The sequence below is a fragment of the Ursus arctos genome, unplaced genomic scaffold (genome assembly GCF_023065955.2).
Source record: "Ursus arctos isolate Adak ecotype North America unplaced genomic scaffold, UrsArc2.0 scaffold_7, whole genome shotgun sequence".
Classification (NCBI taxonomy): Eukaryota; Metazoa; Chordata; class Mammalia; order Carnivora; family Ursidae; genus Ursus; species Ursus arctos.
In genome coordinates this window covers 70,401,615-70,426,898 of record NW_026623089.1, presented here as the reverse complement: position 1 = coordinate 70,426,898, position 25,284 = coordinate 70,401,615, and the positions used below count along the sequence as shown (strand labels likewise).

The following is a 25,284-nucleotide window of genomic DNA, read 5'->3' as shown; positions in this document are numbered from 1 at the left end:
AAAGGCTAGAATGTGCGGGTTTGGAGGGGGAGGAGTCTGCGAAATTAGACTGAGAAATAGCAAGAGATTTGAGTGCCAACGATCTGGCAAAATAGGGCAGAGAGGTTAGGGTTGGGGCTTTCACTATTAAACTTAATTTTGAAATTGTGTCAAATTTCAGAAAAATTGCCAGAGCAATGCAAAGAATACCCACGTACGCTTCACACCGTTTCACCAGTTGTCAGTATCATATAGCCAGCATGCCTGGAACCTACTTCCTTGATAAACCTCCCTCCTCCCTCGTCAATGATTCAGGGGTTTTCGACCGTGTTTTCCCTCCACTTGGACTGACACCCCACACCCAGTCTGGCTGATTCTTATTTATACTTCAGGCCTCAAATACTCTCGAAGACTTCCTTCACTCCCAAGAAAGGTTTCTCTCAAACCTGAAGAAGGCCAACCCGCTGCCGGAAGCCCTACCCCAACTCTCTGGGTGTCTCCGGCTCCAACGCAGCCCAGAGCGGAAGGGGCGTGGCCCCGGGAGCAGAAGTAGCCGGGAGCCGGAAGTGCGACCGCGCGTGCCGGCCTCAGTGTAGGAAGCTTTGGGATGAGAATGCGGGTGGAAGGGAAGAACAAACGGAAGAAAAAGGGAAGTGCAGCGGAAGGGTGAGTGGCTCGTATCACGTCTACCTGGGCGAAGGTGGGCGTTCGGGAGCTCGGGCGGCCGAAACGGTGGGGCGTGGCGTGGCTGAGTTTGTGTCGTCGGTGTCTAGAGACGACCCGGACGACGGCGTTCGCGGGAATCTGACAGCAGACTATGTGGTTGGACAAGTCGCCAGCAGCTTGTTCCAGGGCAAGCGCCCATCCAGAGACAGCACAGCTCGGCTGGCGTCCCTCTTCAGCTCTTTAGAGCCTCAGCTTCAACCCGTGTATGTGCCTGTGCCTAAAGTAAGTCACCGGGTTTTTTTCCGAATGGCCTAGTAGGACGGCCTTTTTTAAAACAAGCAGTTTGTCTCTCAGGGTTTGGTTTCTAGAGTGGGGCAGATAGGATTTTTTAAAAAAATTTTAAGTACCTTTCATTACTGGACATCCAGTGGGAGAGAAAATTTGCTAATTCAGAAAGACTGCTAAATTATTAAAAAAAGATGAGGTCTCAAACATAACTTCCAATTTTTAAAAGGAGACTACCAATAAAAGGAAACGGGATGAGGAGGAAGAAAGCACATCCCAAATTCAGAGACCACTTTTGCAAGAACCTTCAAAAACAATGAAAGCGAAGAAGAAACTTTCTGATGCAGACAAGAAGTTGGCAAACAGGTTGGTAGAATTCTCTTAAGTTGATGTTAAATTAGATGGTAAAGAAACTGAGATTCTTCTACCTGCAATATTCATCGTTGTTTCTCATTTCATAGTTCTAATCTTTACAAAAAAATTTATTATGGAAAATTTATTATATATTCAAAATTTGAAAAGGATGAGGAGAACCTCATATACCCAGCATCAGCAGTTATTCATACTTGGCCAGTGTTGTTTCATCTTCGCCCCATTCATAGCTGCCTCATTAAGTGGAAGCAAGTCTAAGATCTGTAATCTAAATCTGTATTTCAGCATGAAGAAGATGAGTTTTGTTTTCTTAAATTTTCTAAGTCAGAGATGAGATTTCTGCCATTAGCTTAAAAAAGTTTTTTTTACAGTGTATTTGATCAAGATCCAAATAGCAGTAACATCACAGGTTCCCAGGTGACTTTACTCAGTCTGCGAAGCCACTCTCTTCAAGCCCTTTATTTCTCATTTCTCTCTCCCCAAGTGATGTTGTTACCTAGTCAGAGAGCTATTAATTGCTAACAGTTACTACTGCTTTTTGACCTCCTACTAAGTGTATTTATGCATCCTTAATTTCTTTTCTCTTAGAGAAAGGTGTCATCCTCCTTGTCCAAGATTAATTCATTCACCTGTGCTGTGTATACCACAGACCTCTTCTTCTGCCTCCTTCCGGATTATGCCATCAGATATATCCATTTTCTTCTGTTTCCTGTGACTTTTCCCTGTCTACCATACAAACGTGCTCAAGATTCTCATCCTAAAAAGAGAAATCCAACAAAACCAAACCCTGTCTATAGTCATGTTTCCCCCTTTGCTACTTACCATTCCCTTGGTCCTTCCCTTCATAGGCTTTCAGAAAAACGTGATACCTGTGTTCTCTTCCTTTTCTGGATCTGTTTTATCTTCCATGAACTTGTAGTCTGATTGTTTGCTTGTGTTTGTTTTTCTATGATCTGATCCAACTTCTGAAACAGTACTCCGCAGAGCCCTCCTGACGTAGTTGCCATATTTCATAGACAGTAAAGTAAGCCTTTGTCTTGTGAGTCCTCTCTTGCATTTCACATGGCTGCTATTCTTTCTGCAGCTATTAGATTTTTTTAAATGTTTTTTTATTATATTATGTTAGTCACCATACAGTACATCCCCGGATTCCGATGTAAAGTTTGATGCTTCATTAGTTGCGTATAACACCCAGTGCACCATGCAATACGTGCCCTCCTTACTACCCATCACCAGTCTATCCCATTCCCCCACCCCCCTCCCCTCTGAAGCCCTCAGTTTGTTTCTCATAGTCCATAGTCTCTCATGCTTCATTCCCCCTTCTGATTACCCCCCCCTTTCTTTATCCCTTTCTTCCCCTACCGATCTTCCTAGTTCTTATGTTCCATAGATGAGAGAAATCATATGATAATTGTCTTTCTCTGCATGACTTATTTCACTTAGCATTATCTCCTCCAGTGCCGTCCATGTTGCAGCAAATGTTGAGAACTCGTTCTTTCTGATAGCTGAGTAATAGTCCATTGTATACATGGACCACAACTTCTTAATCCATTCATCTGTTGAAGGGCATCTTGGTGCAGCTATTAGATTTTTTGATAGCAGTCACTTCTGACTCTCCTTGTTTGTCTGTTTCTTCTCAGTTTTATTGTGGGTACCTTTTCTTCTGACTGCTCTGTAAATGTTGATTTTCCTCAGAATTCTGTGTTTGGTCACCTTCTTCGGCCTTTTTTCTACCATTCATTCTGAGCAATCTCATTTATTCCCATGGCTGCATTGTTCTGATTTCTCTCCTGATGTCCTGACCTGTGAATCTGTTTGCCTGCTCGCATTTGCACCTGTATTTTCTATATACAGTTGACCTTTGAACAATGGAATGGTTAGGGGCACCAACCTCCACACAGTAAAAAATCCACATATAACTTTGACTCCCTCTAAATTTAACTACTAATAGCCTGCTGTTGACCAGAAACCTTACCAGTACCATAAACAGTTGATAAGCACATATTTTATATGTTATATATAGTATATATTCTTACAATAAAGTAAACTAGAGAAAAGATGTTTTTGAGAAAATCATAAGGAAGAGGAAATACATTTATAGTACTGTACCGTATTTATCGAAAAAAAATGCACATGTAAGTGGAGTTTAAACCCATGTTGTTCAAGAGTCAGCTGCGCCTCAAGTTCAGAATACTTCAGACTGAGCTGCTTATCTTCATCAAACCTGTTCCTCGACACGAATGGTACCACCAGCCTTCCAGTTGCCTGAGCCAGTGACTTGGGAATCATGTTATATTCTCTCTTTTCCCTGCACGTCTACTCAGCTGCCAAGTCCCGATGATGCTGTCTTTTACTTATCTCTTTAATCTTTCTCTCCCTTTCCACCCCTCCCTTTCTCTTGTTGGTCTGTTGTCTTCTCAGTTACATGCCATTATAACTGTCTCCTTATTATCTCCCGTATCCAGCTTTGCCCCCTTCCTAATTATCTTCTGCTCTGCTGCCCAAATGATCTGTTTTAGTCAGTCTCTAAAGTCTTCAGTGGCTCTTTATTCTCCATGGGATACAATGTAAGCATGTTTGCATTAACAGCCATGGTCCATCTTGACCTGGTTCCTTCCCCACCATACTGTCTTGGTTGCCTTCACTCCTGCTCAGTACTTTATATGCCATAGTGGACAAAAAACTCGACATGAACCTTTTCCTTAGTGGAACTTACGGTCTAGTGGAAGAGTAATAATAGTCAAAATGTACTGAGCACTGTGTGCCAGACACTGCCTTTCCTCCTGTGAGAAGCATTTTAATAGTCTCTTCATCTTTCTGTCCCCAGAGGCTAGAACTGAGAAGGACCCCAGTAAATATTTACTGAGTGAATGAATCCTTTACTACCCATGACTATCCATTCTCTCCCCTCCTTAAAATCCCGGTCCAGGGGCACCTGGCTGGCTTGTTTGGAAGAGCATGTGACTCTTGATCTAGGGGTTGTGAGTTTGAGCCCCACACTGGGTGTAGAGAGTACTAAAAGCAAATAAGCAAACTAAAACAAAACAAAACAAAACAAAAAAGATCCCCGTCTAGTTTTCTGTTAGAAGTGATGCTCAGATTTCACTTATCCATGTGCACCAGTGCTTTTATTGTATTTGCCATTTCAGAATGTACTTTTGACAAGCAGTCCTTTAAATATTACAGAACTAGTACAAATAGGAAATCTGGTTTTCTCTCTGGGCAGGGTTGCTTTTATGAAGTATTTTGCAGCCCATATTAACCTTTATAGACCCCCTGGGAGTGCTGTGGTTCCTCTGGAGTTCTAGAACAGAGAATGAAACTAGGCATTCATAGAGCATAAATTTAATCTCCAAGAGATTTAAATGAACCAACTTTTGTTGAAATGAACTTTGGTTGCCCTATTACCCGGCAGTTTTAATATATCTTCAAAAATTGAGCTTGATTTTTTTTCTAATCTTGAGTTTCCTAAAGATACCAGTCACTTTTTAATAATGCTGCTTTTTAAATTTAGATACATTTATGAACCATAAATTTATATTTAGGAAAGCCAGAAGTAGGTGGGAATTTTTTTCTTTTTTTGAAAAAGAGATCGAATGTTGAGGGGGTTGGCGAGGGAGAAGGAGAATCTTAAGCAGGCTCCATGAGCCTGAGGTGGTGCTGGATCTCACAACTCTGAGATGCTGAGATCATGACCTGAGTGGAAATCAAGAGACACTTAACTGACTGAGCCACCCAGTCGCCCCAGGTGGGAAATATTTCTAATCCTTGTGCTTTGCCAAATACTACACCTGACTTTCATGACTCATTCCTTCTTTTCTGTTTGCTTTTTTTTTTTTTTTGCCTTGTAAAGGGAAAACGCGCTAACAAGTGCTGATTTAGAAGAAGAAATTCATCAAAAACAGGGACAAAAAAGGAGTAATTCTCAATCTGGTATTAAAGTAGCAGATAAAAAAGTACTTCATGATACAGATTACACAGTTGTAAATCAAAGAAAGAAAATTGAAATCAACCAAGAAGAGGAGAGATTAAAGAATGAGAGAACTGTGTTTGTTGGGAATTTGCCTGTCACATGTAATAAGAAGGTAAGTGTGTAACTTGCATGTTGTAAAGATTGAGAGATGTTAATAATTCATAACTTTGTTTACGCTTCCTTTATTGAATAAGCGCATAATTAATAAGTTATTAACATATAACGGCATTATAAATGATTACATTAATCATTCTATGGCTTGATTCCAGTATACACCCTCTCCTTTCCGTTCCCATAGTCACTGCCCTAATTCAGGTTTTTGCAAATCTTACTTGAAGTATTGCAATGGGCTTCTGTCCCGGTTTTTTCTTTCTTCCAGCTGTCTCTTCTTACATATAACTAGAACGTAAACCTGAAATAGTGCCTAGCACATAGTAAGAGGTTCAGTGAGTGTTGTATAAATGAATGAATGCATCCTAAGTTTCTTCCACTGTGTGGGGTTCACTAAACCCCAAATATGCCCTTTACTTTTATACTGTATATGTGGTAAAGATTATAAAAGATTGAAGGACAAAAATGTTGTGTACCTTATGGGTAGTAACAAGAACTTGAGTTGTGTGTATATGAACATATGTATGTATACACTGTGTGTGTGTGTGTACGTGTGTGTATAAATTTCAGTAGAATTTTTTTTGTCTTCCAACTGAATAGTCAACTATTCCTGAAATATTCTTAAAATAAAACCTGGCAGTAAAAGGTTATCAGACAGTTGTACTTAATTCCTTTTTATAACACTTATTTGATGTCCTGAAAGTAAACTAAAGTATATATATACTTCTTTGTTTTAGAAGCTGAAGTCGTTTTTCAGAGAGTATGGACAAATAGAGTCTGTACGATTTCGTTCTCTGGTATGTGTTCTCCCCACCTTGAAATTGGAAATCTTAAAATGTATTGCATTTAAGTCAGACTTAACATGTTAGTATTAGTGAGATAGAGAAGCACAACCTTTTGAATCAACAGGTTCAAATCTAGCCCAAAAGAAGAGGAGGTCCTCTTAGTATGTAGTGCTGACGCTTGGACTCTGTTCATAATTTAATGAGTTCACATAGTAAAATGATACGATTGTTGGAGGGTGGATGTGTGACTTTTGTTTGCAGAACATTAATACATACTGGGATGCCTGGGTGGCTCAGTCCGTTAAGCGTTTGTTTGCCTTCGGCTCAGGTCATTATCTCAGGATCGAGTGGGATCGATGTGGGATCGAGTCCCACATTGAGCTCTTTGCTCAGTGGAGAGTCTGCTTCTCCGTCTGCCTGCTGCTCCCTTTGCTTCTGTTCTCTCTCTCTGACAAATAAGTAAATAAAATCTTAAAAAAAAAATTAGTGCATGTTGAATAGCATTTCTAGAATCTTACGCATTTGATACAGGAAGTTTGTGTGACTACTGCAGACAGTACTTACACTCTGAGTATAGACAGTCAAAGGTTTTATTTATTTCTTTTAAAGATTTTATTTATTTGAGAGAGAGAGAGAGAGAGAGAGAGGGCTTAGGCACACACGAGTAGCGGTTGGGAGGAGAGATGGGGGGAGAGAATCCCAAGCAGACTTCCTCCTGAGCGTGGAGCCAGATGTAGGGCTTGATTTCAGGACCCTGAGATGATGACCTGAGCCGAAATCAAGAGTCAGACGCTTAACTGACTGAGCCACTTAGGCACCCCGGCAGATAAAGTCTAAAAAAGGGGTGCCTGGGTGGCTCAGTCGGTTTAGTGTCTTTCTTCAGCTCAGTCAGTTTAGTGTCATGATCTCAGGGACCTGGGATGGGACCCCATGTCAGGCTCCCTGCTAAGTGGGGAGTCTGCTTCTCCCTTTCCCTCTGCCCTTCCCGCCTCCCCCCCACTTGTGTTTGCATGCTCTCTCTCTCTCAAATAAATAAAATCTTTAAAAAAAAATTGGGGCGCCTGGGTGGCTCAATAGTTTGAGGGTCTGCTTTCTGCTCAGGTCATGATCCCATAATACCTGGATTGAGTTCTGCATTGGGCTCCTTGCTCAGTGGGGAGCCTGCTTCTCCCTCTCCTCCCAGCTGGTGCTGTCTCTGTCTCTTGCTCTCTCTCTCTCAAGTAAATAAAATCTTAAAAATAAATACATAAATAAAATAAAAAATAAATCATTTTAATGTTAAACCTTTATAGAAGTGGATAGTACCTGATTTCACCCACTGAGCACTCTGTAGACCAGTTATAGCCATGCTCCTTGGAGCATGAAATAGCATCTTTTTTTTTCTCGTTCATATTTTTAAAATGTAATTAGTGCGTGTTAAAACAGAAGAAATGTTTATTCCCTGTTTCTAACTGTTCTTTCTCATGTGATTCTCTAAAATGGGATTTCGCAGCCTTGATGCTATGGATGTTTTGTGCCAGGTAATTCTTTGTTGTTGGAGGCTGCCCTGTGCTTTAGAGGGTGTTTGGCAGTGTCTCTGGCTTCTAGGCACTAGATGCTGGTAGCACCCTCCCCACCCCAGGTGTAAGCGCCGAAAGTTTCTCCATTCGTTGCCAAATGTTCCCAGAGGGCAAAACTGCTCACTTCTCTAAAAACAGACATTTCCCAGGGCATCTGGGTGGGGCAGTCGGTTAATTGTAGGACTCTCTTGGTTTCATTTCAGGTTGCGATCTCAGGGTCTTGAGCTCGAGCCCTCAGTTGGCTCTTCACTCAGCACAGAGTCTGGTTAAGACTCCTGTGCTCCCTCTGCCCCTCCCACCCCACCCCCTATGCGCTTGGCCCCAGTGTGTGAGCTCGCTCTCTCTCAAATCTTAAAATCTATGGCGCGGTCTCCATAATCTCTGTCAAGGTGTTTGTTTCTTACTTTTTTCATGTATATTTTGACTGCCCTTCAGAGTCCCATTTCCATATCAGATCCTTCCCTGACACGTCCACTTGGGTATCTTCAGCACCCTGGTTTCAGCACGTCTCAGCTCACCTCCGTCTCTCCCCAGCCCCATCCTGTGCTGTGTGCTGACGTTCTATATGAATTCCTGCCACCCAGGCTGCAAGCCTCTTCAGTGCCTTGGACTCTTCTTTGGCCCACCCAGTCCTTTGTTTGTATCCCTGCCTATGTTTAGCTGTGGTTTTTTTCCAAGAGGAGTCCTTCCTTTCTTTTTGCATTGTTTTCACCAAGGTTCTCATTATGTCTTGCCAGAATAGTTGTAGAGGCTTGTTATGGTTCCAACCTTCAGTCTACCTCTGTTCAGCATACCCACTGTCAACCTAATTTTCCTAGAAATTCTTTTTAATGGAACTCATGATCATTACAGATGCAGACACCACACCACACATGTGTGCGCGCACACACACACACACACCCACCCCCCTTGGCCTGGTATTACCTTAGGGGAGCCTGGCCAGATTCTTCCCTGTCCCTGGATTACTGGTCTGTGTGTTGACCCTGCCGTGCGCTCTCCCGCACCCTGTATGTCATCATAGTCCTTACGATGCTGTTCTGTAATCGCTGCATTGTTCGTGCGCCCCACCCAACTGGGAGCCGTGATCGCAAATACCCTTTTTGTCTTGCTCATCCCTGGGTTACCAGTACCTGCACCTTGTGCACATCAAACATACATGGAATTGCGTAAAACCCTTACATTTTTCTTGCTTTGAGTGAAATCTGTCCTGATTCTGAGCCTGACAGTCGTCCGGCCTGGTCCCGAGGCCCTGTGTGCCTCTACATGTGACTCTCCTGCAGCCCGGAGCTTCCCTCAGTGCTGAGCATGCACTTGGGCTTTCTCACTCCTGTCCTTTTGCTCAGTTCGTTTTGTTGGGAATCCTCCTTGAAGCCTCATTTTTGCCTAGTAAGGTACCGTCTGTGTTTCTGTAGGCGGTTAAAATGTCAGGGGCACCTGGGTGTCTCAGTTGGTTAAACATCCAATTCTCGATTTTGGTCCGGGCCAGGATCTCAGGGTCTTGAAATGGAGCCCCGCGTTGGGCTCAGAGCAGAGGCCACTTGACATTCTCTCCCCCACTCCCTCTGCTCCTCCCCCAGCTCATGCGTGCATGCACGTGTACTTTCTCTCTCTCAAATAAATAAATGAATCTTTAAAAAAAAAATTTTTTTTTTAAAGTCACTTATTCAAGTTTTTCCTGATTCTTTATACCATCAAGTGGTATTTTTTCCTCTGAATTGTTCTTGTACCTTATTGCTTTATGTTACACTTACTCATTTGTGTCCTCAGTAATAGGATCTTGATGCAGGCTCCTAGAAGTCACCTGGTAAATGTGTTTTGATGACTGTCATTCACCTGTCGATAATTCACTTGAGCATTTCTCATGTCTTGCACTGTTAAACTGTCCATATTGACTCTGTGTTAGTTTGAACAGGACAAATTGAGAATTTAATTTTGCTATGTATCAGATGACTAGGAAAGATTTCCAGAGGAGATTTATAGTTACTGCCCTAAGTTAAATTGACATGCATACTGGTGAACTTGCAGGGTCTGTATCTTTTCACCTTTGTCTTCTCAGTACCCGACTGTATTCTCACGTCACTGATAGTTACAGTTGTTGACTTGAGTTTCCGTCTCCTCCATAAAGTTGTCCCTCCCTAGAACCCCCCCAACTCTTAAGTAGTACTAAAGGAATACTGTATATGACTGAAAATAAAGTGAGCTTGAATGTAAAGGCGGTTCCCTTATTTGCCCAATTAAAGATACCATTTTTTCTTGTTTTTTTGTTTGTTTTTTGCCAGTTGGCAAATATGTCTTTACATTATTTTCCAATTTAGTTCAACATATTTAAAATCCTATAGAATTTACAATAAAATATTAATTTAGAAACGTTGCCTTTTTCCAAGCTTTATTTTATAAAAGTTTTCCTTCTATTTTTCATATGCATTTTCAACATCAGTGTCCCCTCATGACCAGAGACCCCTTTGAGTCATCTGACACAGTTTGAGGGCACATTATGTTTACTTCCATCTAGATGGAGAGTTAATGCCTGTGAAATCTGAATATGGTCTTATATCATTGGAAAATTTTGTCATTCATATAAGATTAGGACAGGATTCAGTATTTCCCTCAAATGTTTTATCAAATCACATCAGAATAAGATATTTAGAATTCAATTAATTAAAATACAATTATTTTGAAGTAATATTTCAAATAATGAATTTTCTTTAATACTCTTTTTTTTTTTCTCTTAAAAGATTCCAGCAGAGGGAACTTTGTCCAAAAAGTTGGCAGCAATAAAGTAAGTTTATAATTACAGAAAGGGAGTAGTTTTAAACTCTCTTTCATTTTGGTTAAATGTTGAGATCATGTTTTCATGGATTTTTATATTTGGGTAAGACATCATACTTGACCATTTTCTTATGGTTGTAATAGCATATAAACTTGTCAGATGTTTGTCTTTAAGCCTTAACAAAAATGGTAGAGTCACAGAAAGTATTATAAAATAACTTACTAGAAAATGTGCCATGAGAAATTTCAAGGATGTTTAATCGAGCATAGTGTTTGGAAGAGAATAAGAAAGTTTTGTGCCCAGATATTCTAATATAAATCATAAATACCATATTTTATCAGTTCTAAGGTACACATTTTCTCATATCTTAACATTTTGAAGTCTGGATGAGTCTGAAAATCAGAAATGCCCCATAGTTGCTGTTGGCTGGTCAGGTTTTCCCAGAGAGAATTCATGTTTGCTTCTGTCAGTTACCTGGGGGTACTACCAGCTCAAGACCACTTCAAGCTCTCTGAGGGTTTGGGGACCATGCTGGTAGTGTGGCTTGTGGTTCATATTTTCAGGGGATTTTCCCCTACCCTCCTATCCACCTGGTGTCAAGGATGAGACATTCAAGTTTCTTTACTCTTCCTTTATTTCTCATTAATCTTAAAAATTGAAATATAATTGATATATAATATGTGAGGTCAAAGTGTACAACCTTTATTTCTCATATACCTTCAGTTCTCTGCAGGGTTTCCTATTAATCTCTAATGTTGGGGTTTTTTCTAACTAGGACATGAAATAATAGATTTTACAAGCAGAGGTGTATATATTAAATATAAATATATTAATAGGTATGCAGATTACATCTATACATAAATAATTATATTAGATAAAATATAATAATGTACTTTGGGGCGCAGTCAGTTAAGCTTCCAACTCTTGATCTCAGCTCAGGTCTTGATCTCAGGGTCATGAGTTCAAGCCTCATGTTGGGTACCATGCTGGGTGTGGAGCCTATGTAATATATGTAATACACGTGTATATATGTATATGTGTGTATATTATATATGTACATATATATACACACACATTATGTATGTATGTACATTTGTGTATAAATAAATTAAAAAAATAATGTACTTTGAAAACATTGCAGTACAATAGCCAAGACATGGAAGCATTGTAAGTATCCATCAATAGATGAATGGACACACACACACACACAAGAATATTATTCAGCCCTAAAAAAGGGAAGGTAATCTTGCCGTGTTTGACAACATGGGTGGACCTTGAAGGCATTATGCCAGGTGAAGTAAGTCCGTGAATGGAAAACAACTCAGGGCAGTTGGGTGGCTCAGTTGGTTGTGTTTTGACTCTTGGTTTCAGCTCAGGTCATGATCTTGGGGTTGTGGGGGTCAAGCCCCTGGTTGGGTTCCATGCTCAGCGGGGAGTCTGCTTCTCTCCCTCTGCCCATCCACCCTGTGCATGCACTCTCTCTAAAATAAATAAATCTTTAAAAAAATGAAAGAAAAACAAAGACACAGAGAATAGATAAGTGGTTGCCAGAGGAGGAGGTGTGGGTGAAACAGGTGAAGGTGGTCAAAAGGTACAAACTTCAAGTCATAAACTAAGTAAGTCATGGTGATGTAATGTACAACATGGTGACTACGGTAATAATAACGTATTGATTGTTTCAAAGTTGCCAAGAGAGTAGATCTTAAAAGTTCTCACCATAAGAAAAAAGATTGTAACCATGCGTGATGATGGATGTTAACTAGACTCATTGTGGTGATCATTTCACAGTATATGCATATACCAAATCATTATGTTGCACAATAGAAACTAATATAATGTTATATGTCAATTATATCTCAATAAAAAGAAAAAAGTCATGAGTTGCCTCAGCCAGTACTGATTGAATAAAGTTAAAAAGATTTCTTTCAGTTGAATCACTGTGTTGTACACCTGAAACTAATGTAATGTGTGTTGACTATGCTCAAATAAAATTAAAAAGAAAAATTCCTGGGAGGGACACCTGGTGGGTCAGTCGATTAAGCGTCTGCCTTCAGCTCGGGTCTTGATCCCGAGGAATATTATTCAGCCCTAAAAAAGGATCAAGTCCTGCATCAAGTCCCCTTGAGCCTGTTTCTCCCTCTGCCTGCTTCTTCTCCTGCTTGTGCCCTGTCTCTCTCTCTCTCTCTGCAAATAAAATCTTTCAAGAATAAATAAAAAATACAAAAAAATTCCTGGGAATCCTACAATAATAGAATTTTTAAATTACAGTGGCCCCTTTGAGCATGTTGGTGGGTTCATTTCTACATTGATTCTTATTTTAGATTTGTTTGGCAGACTAGGTTTTTGCCAGTTTTTCTCCATACCATCACAGTGTCAGGTTTATAGTTAACACTTGGTAAGTGTTAGTTACTGACTCCAGTACTGTTTGTTCAGTAACCAAACATGTCAGTCCTCCTGTATGCAGGGCCATTGTCCAGCTACTGTAAGGGATGGAAAATTTGGTAAGACACAGCCTCCTTCTTCAGGCCATATAAACCTATTCCTCTCTGAGGCTGAAAGCCAGGGCCCAAGTGTCAGCAGAAACCAGGGTCCTCATAGGAGCCCTGAGGAGTTTTGATGCCAGAAAAATGGAATTTTTACACTATGATTGCCATTGACCTCTGTGACACCTGCACCCAATTAAAGTTTTTTTAAAAATTATTTGAACAAATAACGAAGCAAATGGTTAAGTGTAAAAGTGTATGCCGTGAGGAGGCCTGGGTGGCTCGGTCGGTTAAGCGCCCGTCTCGGCTCAGGTCTTGATGTCAGGGTCGTGAGTTCAAGCCCTTTGTTGGGCGGCTCTACACTGGACATGGAGCGACTTAAAAAAAAAAAAGTATATGCAGTGAAAAGTTTCTCTCCTAGACCTTTTCCCTATCAGCCAATTTCCTGCCCCAGGCAGCTGCTATTTTTACTTTTTTGTATAACTTCCTAGAGACATTTTATGCATTTACAAGTTGATACATACATATATATGTTCTTTTCCCCACACATAACTTTTAACACAGTGGTATTCGATATGTGTACTCCACATTTTTTTTCCACTTACTATAAACTGCTGGAGATCAGTTTATCAGTGTGAAAATTGCTTCCCTATTTTTCAGAGCACCTCTGTATTCTGTAAGGTGTACGATAACTTGTGTCAACAGACTCCACTCATGGATATTGAGGTTTTTTCCAGTCTTGTGGCCATTACAAATAATGCTTGAGTGAATAACCTTGTTTGCATGTGATTTTGTACACGTGAGAATTATCTGTAGGATAAATCTCTAGTAGTGGCATTGTTTGGTCAAAAGGTATTTGCATTTGTAATTTTGACTGCTATCCCAGAAATGGTAACCTACGTGTATTCCTACACCTTTACAAATGTATGTTTTTGAGCTTTTCAATGATGGGTGGAAAATATTTGTAATTTGCATTTCTTTTATGAGTGAGCATCTTTTCATATATTCAGGAGTCTTTTGTGCTTCCTTTGATCTGAATTATTACCATCATTTGCCGATTTTTTTGTTGTTGAATTGTTTCTTATTGATTTGTGGGATGTTAAGGAAATTAGTCTTTAGTGATTTGAGTCAACAAATATTTTTCCTGGGGCGCCTGGGTGGCTCAGTCATTAAGCGTCTGCCTTCGGCTCGTCGTGATCCCAGAGTTCTGGGATCGAGCCCCATGTCAGGTTCTTCCGCTGGGAGCCTGCTTCTTTCTCTCCCATTCCCCCTGCTTGTGTTCCCTCTCTCGCTGGCTGTCTCTCTCTCTCTCTCTCTCTCTCTGTCTCTCAAATAAATAAATCTTAAAAAAAAAAAACAAATATTTTTCCTTATTTTCAGTTGCTTTTTTGCTTGGAGGATTTTGCCATATAAAACTTTTTGCTTTATCGTACAGTCAATTCTTTTAGCCTTCTTTCTACTCTATTAAGGTATAACTTACCTTCAGTGAACTGCATATATTTGAAATCTATGATTTTATAAGTTTAGCATATATACGTGCTCATGAAATGATTTCCACAGTCAAGATACTGGATGCTTCATCACTCTCGGTATCATCACCCCCTCCTGTCCCCAAGCAACCACCAACCTGCTCCCTGTCTCTGTTCTTAGTGTGCATTTTCTAGAATTTTATGTAAATGGACTCATCATGCAGGAGGTACTCTTACTTACTTTTTTTGCTCAGCATGATTTTGAGATTCGCTTATAGTGTTGGATGTTCAGTGGCTTGTTTTTTGTTGTTGTTTTAATTGCCCAGTAGTATTCCATTGTGTGGCTGTACCAAAATGTGTTCATCCCTTGGCCATGTTGATGGATATTCACGCTATTTCCTGGTTGGGGCTCTCACGAATAAAGGTTCTAAAAACATGGGTGTACAAACTATTTTTCTTGCTAAAGTATCTGGAGGTGTTGGGTTGCTGGGTCTTGTGGTAGGTCTATGTCAGTTTTCTAAGAAGCTGCCCAATTAACTTCCAAAGTGGTCGCATCATTTTACATTCTACGCGCTGCGTAAGGACTCCGGTTGCTTCACATCCTTCACAACAAGTGATGTCGTCAGTCACTTAATTTTAGCCATTCAAAAGGTTTGTCGTGTGGTTTCAATTTCTGTTTTGCTGGTGACTAAAGATATGGAGTGTCTTTTCATGTGCTTATTGGCTATTTGTATCTATTCTGTGGAGAAGCATCAGTACAAAAGTTTTGCCCATTTTCTGGTGGCTTGTCTTTTTTTTTTTTTTTTTTTTAAAGAGAGTGGGGAGGGCCAGAGGGAGAAGGAGACAGAGAATCTTAAGCAGGCTCCATGGAGCCCAATACAGGGCTCAATCTCACAACCCTGAAATCATGACCTGAGCAGAAATCAAGAGTTGACACTTAACCAACTGAGCCACCCGGGCGTCCTGGCTTATTATTGAGTTGTATAGAGTTCTTTATTGTGGATGTAAGACCTTTTTCTGATATATATGTTTTGGGTATTTTGCCCCAGTATATGGCTAACTTATTTAAGGATGTCTTTTGAAGAGCAAAAGTTTTAAATTTTATTGAAGATCTAATGTAGAGAGTACTGTTTATTGGTGGTCTGGTTGGGGGCAGTGGGGTTCTCTATTTCCTGGTTCAGCCTCAGATGCAGACAGGCCCTGTCTATCTGTGTATCCGTGCACTCAACCGGCCCTCCCTCCCATGGCAGCCACACTCTGCCTTGTGCCTTTGGTGGGTCTTGTGCTGGAGAACATTTCCCAATCCTTGCCCTGTGGTGGAAGGCCTCCCTTCCTCTGGCCACAAGGGTATTCCCTGTGCCCTGGGGGTAACAGAGTTTGCTGCCTCTGCCCCAGCAGCTTAGCCCTCTCTGTAGGGAGAAGAATCCAGGCGGGTCTTTGTGCCCTTCCCACACTAGCCTTGGCCCTTCCCTTCTCCAGCCCACACCCCCATGGATGCTTCTGGACTCTCACCTACCCTCCGTCATTCCCGGGAACACCGGCAGAGGTCAGTGGAGCAGAGCCTGCCAGTGGGCGTGCACCCCTGTGTTGGCGGCCTCCAGAGATTCCATTTCAGGCCCAGCCCACACTGGGCTTTAGCAGTTTATTAAATCCTAGCTGAAATCTGTCCATCTGGCTTGTCTGGCACCTGTCCTGTGAGCCAGAGCTGCCTGCTGTCTCCTCCGATGGGCCTGTCTTTGCTTTAGCTTTCAGGCTGCTTGGTTTCCCTTCGTCTTCTGCGCTGGTAGCTTCAACAAAAGTTACAGTGTTGTAGGCGGTCTGGCTTCTTACTGTTCAGGGTGGGAGTGATGCTATTCCTGGCTTTCTACCTGCTAGGTGGAAGTAGAACTCTACATGTCATTAGTGTTTTTAATTCATCCATCAAGCTTGATACAAAACATGTTCTTGCCGCACAGAAAGGAGCAGCACTGCACTCTTGCCCTCTTCATTCCCTGTGCCAAGCAAGGGTCTTTTATCATCAAGTAACAGAGTACAATTAAGAGTTTTTAAAGTCATTCCATTTAGGCTGTCTTGGGGTTTGTCCTAGTCCATGTGGGCTGCTGTAACAAAATGCCACAGACTGGATGGCTTTTACAAACAATAGAAATTCCCTTCTCACAGTTTCAGAGGCTGGGAAGTCAGAGAATGGGGTGCCAGCATGGTTGCATTCTGGTGAGGGTCAGCTTCCCGACTCATAGCCAGTGCCTTCTCACTGGGCCCTCACATTTTATAGGTGAAACAGTAAGTTAAAAGGGGACCTAGGAGCTCTGTGGGGGTCTCCTTTTTAAGAGCCCTAGTCCTGGTCGTGAGGACTCCACCCGCATGACCTCAGTAATGCCCAAAGGCCCCACCTTCTATTACCTTCACATTGGGTGTTAAATGGATTTCAACATATGAATTTGGGGAGGATGCAAACATTACAACACTAGGACTGCCCTAGGACAAGCTGGTTAGAATGTTGTCAGCAGCTCTGTGTTGCAGGACCCAAGGAGGGGAGTCAGCTAGGCTTGTTCTAAGTCCTAGGCTGGCCACTCCTTGCCTTGTGATCATGGCGCTTCTCTGAGTCTCAGCTTCCTTATCCATAAAATCAGAAAAGTAACACCCATGTCAGAGATGTGAGATTAAATGAAATACATAAAATGTTCAACATGGTGCCGGTGTTATATTAGGCATTCAATAAATCATAGCTGGTTTTATCAATATAAAACTATCAGATAGTGTAGCATGTTATTACAGAACGCCATGAGAAATGCCCTGACGTTTCCTGGTACCTTTTTTGATGGTACTCATTTGTTTATTAGCATTTTTGCTACTTCAAAGACAGTAGGTTCAAGTCTTCAGAGAAGAAACCGTGGTCATTACTAGGTCCTTTTTGCTGATTGTTCACATCTAAATTACATGACCATTTTGCAAACCTAGTGAATTAGTGGGTGTAGGCATTGAGCAGCAATAGCTGCCGTCATTAAAAAAGAGTGAAAACCAGTCATAACATGCTTTCCGTTGAAAGAACACAGCTTTACCTCCAGTCCTGACAGAGGGGTCCAGTCTGAGTCCGATCAAACCTCTGGACCTGGCTGCCAGTTCGCCAAGAAATAGGGAGGACAGAGGTACATGTTAAGCTATACTGTGGGCTTGCACTCAACAAAATCCAGGCTTTGGAAAATTCGATAGGTTGAATAGTAAGGTAGAGAGAGAAAAGGAGAATCCTGCAAGGTGCCTGGGTGGCTCAGTCAGTTGAGTGTCTGATTCTTGGGTTTGGCTCATTTCATGATCTTCAGGTCCTGGGATCGAGCCCCTCATCAGGCTCCCCCCTCATTGAGGAGTTTGCTTCTCCCTCTCCTTCTGCCCCTCCCCCTGCTCCTCTGTCTCTGTCTCACTCTCAAATAAAAAAAAAAAAAAAAAAGGAATACACACTTGAATGATAAAACTGTGTAGACATGCAAGGAAGTGGTTTCTTTAAAAGTGGGGGTTGTGGTACCTTTGAAGGAAGGGACACAGGCTTTGCGGTGGGCGATGGCTACAAGGATATTGATCTTTAATATTTCTCTGAGCTGTACATGTTTGTGTAGTTTTTATTTTACAATAAAAAGGACAAATCAAGTTGGCTGTCACATCTGCTTATATGTGTGTTAGGTACAGAGCTGCAGCTAAGATTCTCATTTCTCAGGGCGCCTGGTTGGCGCAGTCGTTAAGCGTCTGCCTTCGGCTCAGGGCGTGATCCCGGCGTTCTGGGATCGAGCCCCACATCAGGCTCCTCTGCTGGGAGCCTGCTTCTTCCTCTCCCACTCCCCCTGCTTGTGTTCCCTCTCTCGCTGGCTGTCTCTCTCTCTGTCAAATAAATAAATTATTTATTTAAAAAAAAATTTTTTTAATTTAATTATTTTATTTATTAAAATTTTTTATTTAATTATTTATTTATTAAAAAAAAAACTCATTTTTCGCCTTGTAGCATGGCCCAGGGGGCCTGCTTGCTCTCTCATAGTGATTGATGACTAATAAGGCACAGGTGACATATATAAAGTTGTGTGTTATTTTTTGAGCTGTTACTAAAGATCTATTAAAAGAGATGAAGCTTCCCCCAGGAATTCTTATCATGTGTGTTGATTGAGAGTGTGTAGGAAACAAGCTGTATTACTTTAGTGACTTTGAGATTAACATATTCTATATTGTCTTTTTTTGTTGTTGTATAGACGTAAAATTCATCCTGATCAGAAAAATATTAATGCTTATGTTGTGTTTAAGGACGAGAGCGCTGCTACAAAAGCATTAAAAAGGTAATTTTACTTCTTTGAGATTTGAACAGAATGATTGTATTTTAGTACGTATGAGTACATGCTTTATTCTTTGGTTTGACTTTAGAGTGAATATTACAGTTAATATTTGGTGCTCATTTTTAACAGCTGTCTTCCCCCTTCGTATTTATAATGCAGAAATGGTGCCCAAATTGCAGATGGGTTTCGTATTAGAGTTGATCTTGCATCTGACACTTCATCTGTAAGTAGTAGTTGAGTTGTTTAATGAACTTAACTAGAATCTCAGAGGGAGAAACGTTTTCTTCTGAGCTTTTGCTAGGAGAGGAGTGGAATCAGCAGTGAGTATGAGGGAAGCCGAGAAGGAAACACTTTTGCCCTGTGTGGTCACAGCATTGGTGCCCAGGGTGGCACAAGGACCTCAGTCAACAGCTTCTGAGAACATGGTTCTTCCACCCTCACCCCTAGATCAAATAATCATAGAGAGGCATCCTGGAAGGGATGTTGGAGAGCATCAGGGCCAATATGTTATTTCATATACTGAGATCGAGAAAGTTCACCTGTTCCTTAAACAGTTTTTGAGTCCCTACCTTGTGTCAGGCATGCAGTGCTGAGATATATATAGTCTCAGTTCTCTAGAGGAACATGGTAAAAAGGTGAAGACAAACAGATGGGCTGATTGTGACACTATTTTATGATAAATACTCAGGATGCTTTGTCAGCTTGGGAGTGGGACACTTGACTTGGGGAGGTGCCGGCAAGAAGGGACAAAGGAGGGCTCCCAGGAGAACAGGTGCTCTATCAGACTTGAAAGATGAGTCAGTGTTACCTAGGCCCAAGAAATTTTAAACAGGATATGTGGTGGGGGCCAAAACTTAATTTGTTTAGGGAACGGCAAGAACTTGATACAGTTATTAGCAGGTAAAGTGTGAGGAAGAGCGGCCGTAAGAGTTGCTTTTGGAGAAATAGGAGAGGCCAAATCATGAAGACTGTGGTCTGCCATGTTGAAGAGTCTGGATTTTGTCCAGGAGCAGTCCCATAGGTTTAAATGCAGGAGATTTGCAATTGACCAAGGTCTCTCACAGTGAATGAAGGCTGCACTGTAAGAGCTCACCACAGAATCAGAGTGTCCATTACTAAATGTGGGTGTTGGGGTGACCTAGTTGAGAAGTGACCAAGGCCTGGCTTTGATTGTTGACCCGTCCCCACGGCCAAATCCATCTGGGGCCTGTGTTATTTAAATAAGGTCTTATTAGCACACAACCATACCCATTAGGTTACATGTTAATGCACTGTGACGAGCAGGGGGGTAGTTACAACAGAGACCACAGGGCCAGCAAAGCCTAACATACTTGCTGGCTGGCCCAGTACAGAGAGCGTTTGCCAATCTAGCACACCCTTCTAGAGCACTGACTGCCTTGTGTTAGGGCTAGCTGCGAACAAAAAACTCCTTCCTCTGATGCTCACTCACATTCAGGCAGGAAGACGGAGAAACAGACGGGACTGGTGTGTGGTTAAATCAGGAGGTGGAGACCCATCAGATACATGGGGTGAGGGAAAGAGTGGATTTTAGGATGACTTCCATTTTCTGCTCCAGTGATTTTTACTAATCCTCTTTATGTTTCAGAGGGACAAGAGATCAGTATTTGTGGGGAATCTCCCGTACAGTAAGTTTGTTTAAATCAATAAAGCACCCATTTATCATTAAAATAGCAGGAAAATAACAACTGAGTAGTAACCTAATGTTTTGCCGTAAGACTAACTTGAAAAAGCATAGAATGTTAACTTGACGAAGTTTCATGGGGCTTGCTCTATTAACTATATTATATTAACTTGCTATATTATTTAACATCTCCAGCTTTTTCTAAGGCGATTCTGTCCTTACTTGCGCTTTGGTTGAATTTGTTTTTAGAAGTTGAAGAAACTGCGGTTGAGGAACACTTTTTGGACTGTGGGAGTATTGTGGCAGTAAGGATTGTGAGAGACCGTGTTACCGGAGTCGGCAGAGGGTTCGGCTATGTGCTCTTTGAGGTATGGGAGACCAGTGCGTTGTCACTATCCTCTGCAATGAGCTGGTCACTGCTCTTTCATCACTCAGACATAACTGTCACTGTCACCTTCAGATTCCATCTTCAGAAACCTCAACTCATACCCTCCCATGACAGAGTATTGTTCCTGTAATTGCATTTCACCAAAAGCCATTCTCGTCCCTTTTTCTCCATGTTAGTTATTAAATAATGTTTTAGATATTGGATGTTTAAGGTATCAAATCTTTGAATTTCCACCTTCTGTGAAATGGGGAAAAGAATTGACCATTGATACACGTAGAAGGAAATTTTAGTGTTTGAATGAAATTGGTTATATTTAGCTCACTAAATATTAACCAGTGTCTCATGCCTAATATTATTAGAATATTCATACTATTAGAATATACATACTACCTGATGGCACTTAAGTTTTTCTTCTCTTCACAAGCATCCATTAATACATTTCCTTTCAGGTTTTGTGTGTCTTTTATATAATTGGACTTTTATCTGGGAACATATAAACATAGTTTGCAACCTGCTTTGTGTTGTTAACTGTCGTGTGAGTATGTTCCATCTAGCGATGTAAAATTATTTATACTGTCTTTTCACTAATGTTTCCCAAATGTGGGAAATTTGTAGTGTTCTCTCTTTTTCCATGTAATAATGAAATTGGAGTGGTTGCTTTTTTTCCTTCAAATGTTTGCCTGCAGTTTTTGATTACTTCTTTAGGATAGATTCCCGGCAGGCTGTTACTGACTAGGTCAAGATGATGAGGGAGCAGAAGGCAAGCTGAAGACAAAGCACAAACTGACACCCTGCAACTCCCCCCCGCCCCAGCCCCGCCTTCGACTGACTCCCAGGTGGCGGCCCACGAAAGGTTATGTCAGAGGTTCTGGGTGTCAAAGCGACCAGAGGCGTCCCTCAAATGAAAATTGCTATTGGTCACCATCCTGCCTTGTCATGAAGGCAGGCCCGCAGTAAAAGTTACTGTAGGTGGGATGCTAGCGTCCTCCTGTTTCCCCATTGCATCCTAGGCTACAGATGGATGCCTGGCGTATGGACTGAGTTTGCCTCGCTGTGAAAGCCATGAAGAACCCGCCGTTTTTAACCCATGGAAAACACTAGAATACCAGTTTTACAAAGGGAAATTACCCAATTTTGTGATTTAAGTAGTTAGTAGAGGACATTGACAGAAAACAGTAAAGATTGAAATCCATCGTGATCTAAGTGACATTCCAACACTTGTAGTTTGTACAGCCAACTTCTCTAGGAAACCGTCCCCAGTTGGGTTTTAATTCAGTAAGGTACTGGTTTCAGCCTCCCAGTGGAGGTCCCACAGCCAGAAGCGGCTAGACCAGAGACGTGGAGGGGATCACATTAGACCAATGAGGAGGAAACCTCACACCAGGAGTCTTAAGATTGGCAGCCGTGCTAGTCATTTAGGTGGCTGTCCCATGCCCAAGACAGACAACTTTGTAAGAGGACAGGAATAAAGAGAGGGCATCAGGTTTCTGGGTCTTATTACCATTCCAGCCAGGGTACTAACTTCTAGCCAAAAGGCAGGCTTTCTCCTCCCTGTAGAGTAGCCATGGGCTAGAGGATTGCAGCCTGAGCGATCAGCATGAAAGTGTGCCAGTAAGACAGTACTCCTTTCAAACCCCTGAACTGGGAGTAAAGGAAGAGAAGAAAAAGTACTCACCAAGATTCCTGTGAAGCTCAGAGTCCAGATGAAAAGACGGAGCCCCACGTTGGCCACCAAATTATGTAGTTTTTGGAGTGATAGTGTTGGGGTCCGGAGCCAACAGCCAAGAGAGAATTCTTGAGACATCTTTGGTGCAAAAAGGTGATTTTATGAAAGCGTGGGACAGGAAGGCTGAAAGGACTGCATTTTAAGTGTGAGGGGTGACTGATTATATGCTTGGGTGTTAGGGGAGGTAAAGATAAAGGGAGGTTTCCAAAAAGACTTTCATATACCGAAGAAGACTCACAGGATACTGGAGGTTTGGATATTGTCAAGCTAAAGGAGTTTGTTTTTCCTTCTAGTAAGGCATTAACATTAAGATAGTTGGGAGTTCCCTGGAGGAATGTTATACCCTGCCTATCTCAAATATTTGTCAGTGGGCCCCAGGTTATAAAGAAATTTAATTTTATTTACATTCCCTTCTGCCTCTTGTTTCCCACATCGCTGTGGAAGGGAGGGTGATGTTGGGGCTGCAGGAAATTTAGTCTTTGGGTCTCTGGAAGTTAGGCTATTGATAAGAACACTTTTTCCTTGTAAATCTCGAAGACATTTGTAAACTGATGGGCACTCATGTCCTGCAGGACTGTGATCTCAGTCAGTTAACCATTTGTTTTTCCCTTCCCTTAGTTTTTTATTTTTATTTTTTAAATTATTTTTATTATGTTCAGTTAGCCAGCATACAGTACATGATTAGTTTCTGATGTAGTGTTCAATGATTCATTAGTTGCATATAACAGTGCTCATCGCAACATGTGCCCTCCTTAATACCCATCACCTGCTTACCCCATTCCCCCACCCTCCTCCCCTCTGTAACCTTGTTCGTTTCCCAGAGTCTCTCATGGTTTATTTCCCTCTCTGATTTCTTCCCGTTCAGTTTTCCCTCCCTTCCCCTGTGGTCCAACACACTATTCGTTATGTGCCACATATAAGTGAAACCATACAATAATTGTCCTCAACTTGACTTACTTCACTCAGCATAATCCCTTCTAGAGTTCTGTCCACTTCGATGCAAATGCTGGGTATTCATCCTTCCTAATGGCTGAGTAATATTCCGTTGTATATATGGACCACATCTTCTTTATCCATTCATCTCTTGAAGGACATCTCGGCTCCTTCCACAGTTAGGCTATTATGGACACTTGCTATGAACATTGGGGTGCATGTGCCCCTTCTTTTCACTACATCTGTATCTTTGGGGTAAATACCTAGTAGTGCCATTGCTGGGTTATAGAGTAGCTCTGTTTTTAATGTCTTGTCTCCATGCTATTTTCCAGAGTGGCTGCACCAGCTTGCATTCCCACCAACAGTGTAGGAGGGATCCCCTTTCTCCGCATCCTTGCCAACACTTGTTGTTTCCTGTCTTGTTATTTTTTGCCATTCTAATTGGTGTAGGGTGGTATCTCATTGTGCTTTTGATTTGTATTTCCCTGATGGCTAGTGATGTTGAGCATTTTTTCATGTGTCTGTTGGCCATTTGTATGTCTTCTTTGGAGAAGTGTCTGTTCAGGTCTTCTGCCCATTTCTTGACTAGATTATTTGTTTTTTGGGTGTTGAGTTTGATAAGTTCTTTATAGATCTTGGCTACCAGCCCTTTATCTGAAATGTCATTTGCAAGTATCTTCTCCCATTCCCTGGATTGCCTTCCCTTAGTTTAAGGGCATCCAGGAATGCCTGAAGAATGTCACACTTACCCTCCTGGGAGTTGGTTGCAGGGTGTCAGCTTGTGCTTTGTCCTCAGCTGGCCTTCTGCTCCCTCATCAAAGAGACGTTGACCATGTTTAATATTCTTGCTATGTTTTATTACCAGATAGCTTTTGACAAACGTGGTCACAGTCTTTTGTTTCCATCATGACTGGATTGGAGTTACCTTACTGTCTCTCTGCTGTCTACTATTGATAAGTTTGTGAAGTCCTTAACAAATATCTCATGAATATTCATTGTTAACTCTTAGTGATTTTATGTTACAATAAAAGAGTAATAGAATTTGGGATCTAAACGGAGGCCTGCAGGGCATCTAGTTCAGTGTCTCAGAGACTGTTCCCTTCTCTCAAGTCAACTAACACAGTGGGGCTTCTGCAGAAAGAGCCTGTGAGAGGAGAGGTTCATTAGTTTAAAAGATTTTATGTGACTAATGTCGTTGACTGAAACTCCCCTTTTACAATGAGAAAAATGAAGCCTGTTGGGTGTGACTTAACCTGACCATGTGACAAGGCAGCTGAGTGCTTGCTGGGGGAAAACTCATGAGGAACGTGATGAAAACGACACTTTAAGCACAGTTGCTGAAACCCGTGGAATCAGATCTCGTGGAGGTGGAAATGGGAGGGGCTTCTGTCTGTGGGCAAGCTTGAAAATTGTTCTAATCCATTCAGGTCACAATTTTACTGGTTTCTTCACAGAGGAGTTTCTGGTGGGAATTAATATATTGATTTTTATTGCAGAATACAGATGCTGTTCATCTTGCTCTGAAATTAAATAATTCTGAACTGATGGGAAGAAAACTCAGAGTCATGCGTTCTGTTAATAAAGAAAAATTAAAACCAAACTCAAATCCCAGTTTGAAGAATGTTGGTAAACCTAAGCAGGGACTTAATTTTGCTTCAAAAAATGTAGGGCCTTCTAAAAGTTTGTTTATTGGAGAAAAAGCTGTTGTCATTAAGAAGAAAAAGAAAGGACAAAAGAAAAGTGGACAAGCTAAGAAACAGAAAAAACAGAAGTAACCCCCCAAAGATTATTTTGTTCCCACTGAGTACTGGTAATAAAAGTGTGGTAAACCCA

The 25,284-nt window shown here is 41.5% G+C and overlaps 1 protein-coding gene across 2 annotated transcripts; it reads left to right on the top strand.

The window, feature by feature from the left end:
• Positions 1 to 486: 486 nt before the first annotated feature.
• RBM34 (RNA binding motif protein 34) lies at positions 487 to 25,284 on the top strand. 2 transcript variants are annotated; one of them, XM_044386050.3, is made up of 12 exons: positions 487 to 645; positions 753 to 927; positions 1,160 to 1,296; positions 5,156 to 5,387; positions 6,124 to 6,183; positions 10,466 to 10,509; positions 13,644 to 13,709; positions 18,682 to 18,765; positions 18,922 to 18,985; positions 20,369 to 20,408; positions 20,654 to 20,772; positions 24,948 to 25,284. In XM_044386050.3, exons 1-12 carry the CDS (start codon positions 587 to 589, stop codon positions 25,224 to 25,226), a joined length of 1,359 nt encoding a protein of 452 aa, XP_044241985.3. In that variant the 5' UTR covers positions 487 to 586; the 3' UTR covers positions 25,227 to 25,284. The 2 variants fall into 2 exon arrangements, with proteins under 2 accessions (XP_044241985.3, XP_026359925.2); XM_026504140.4 differs by lacking the exon at positions 13,644 to 13,709 and having other exon boundaries at positions 497 to 645.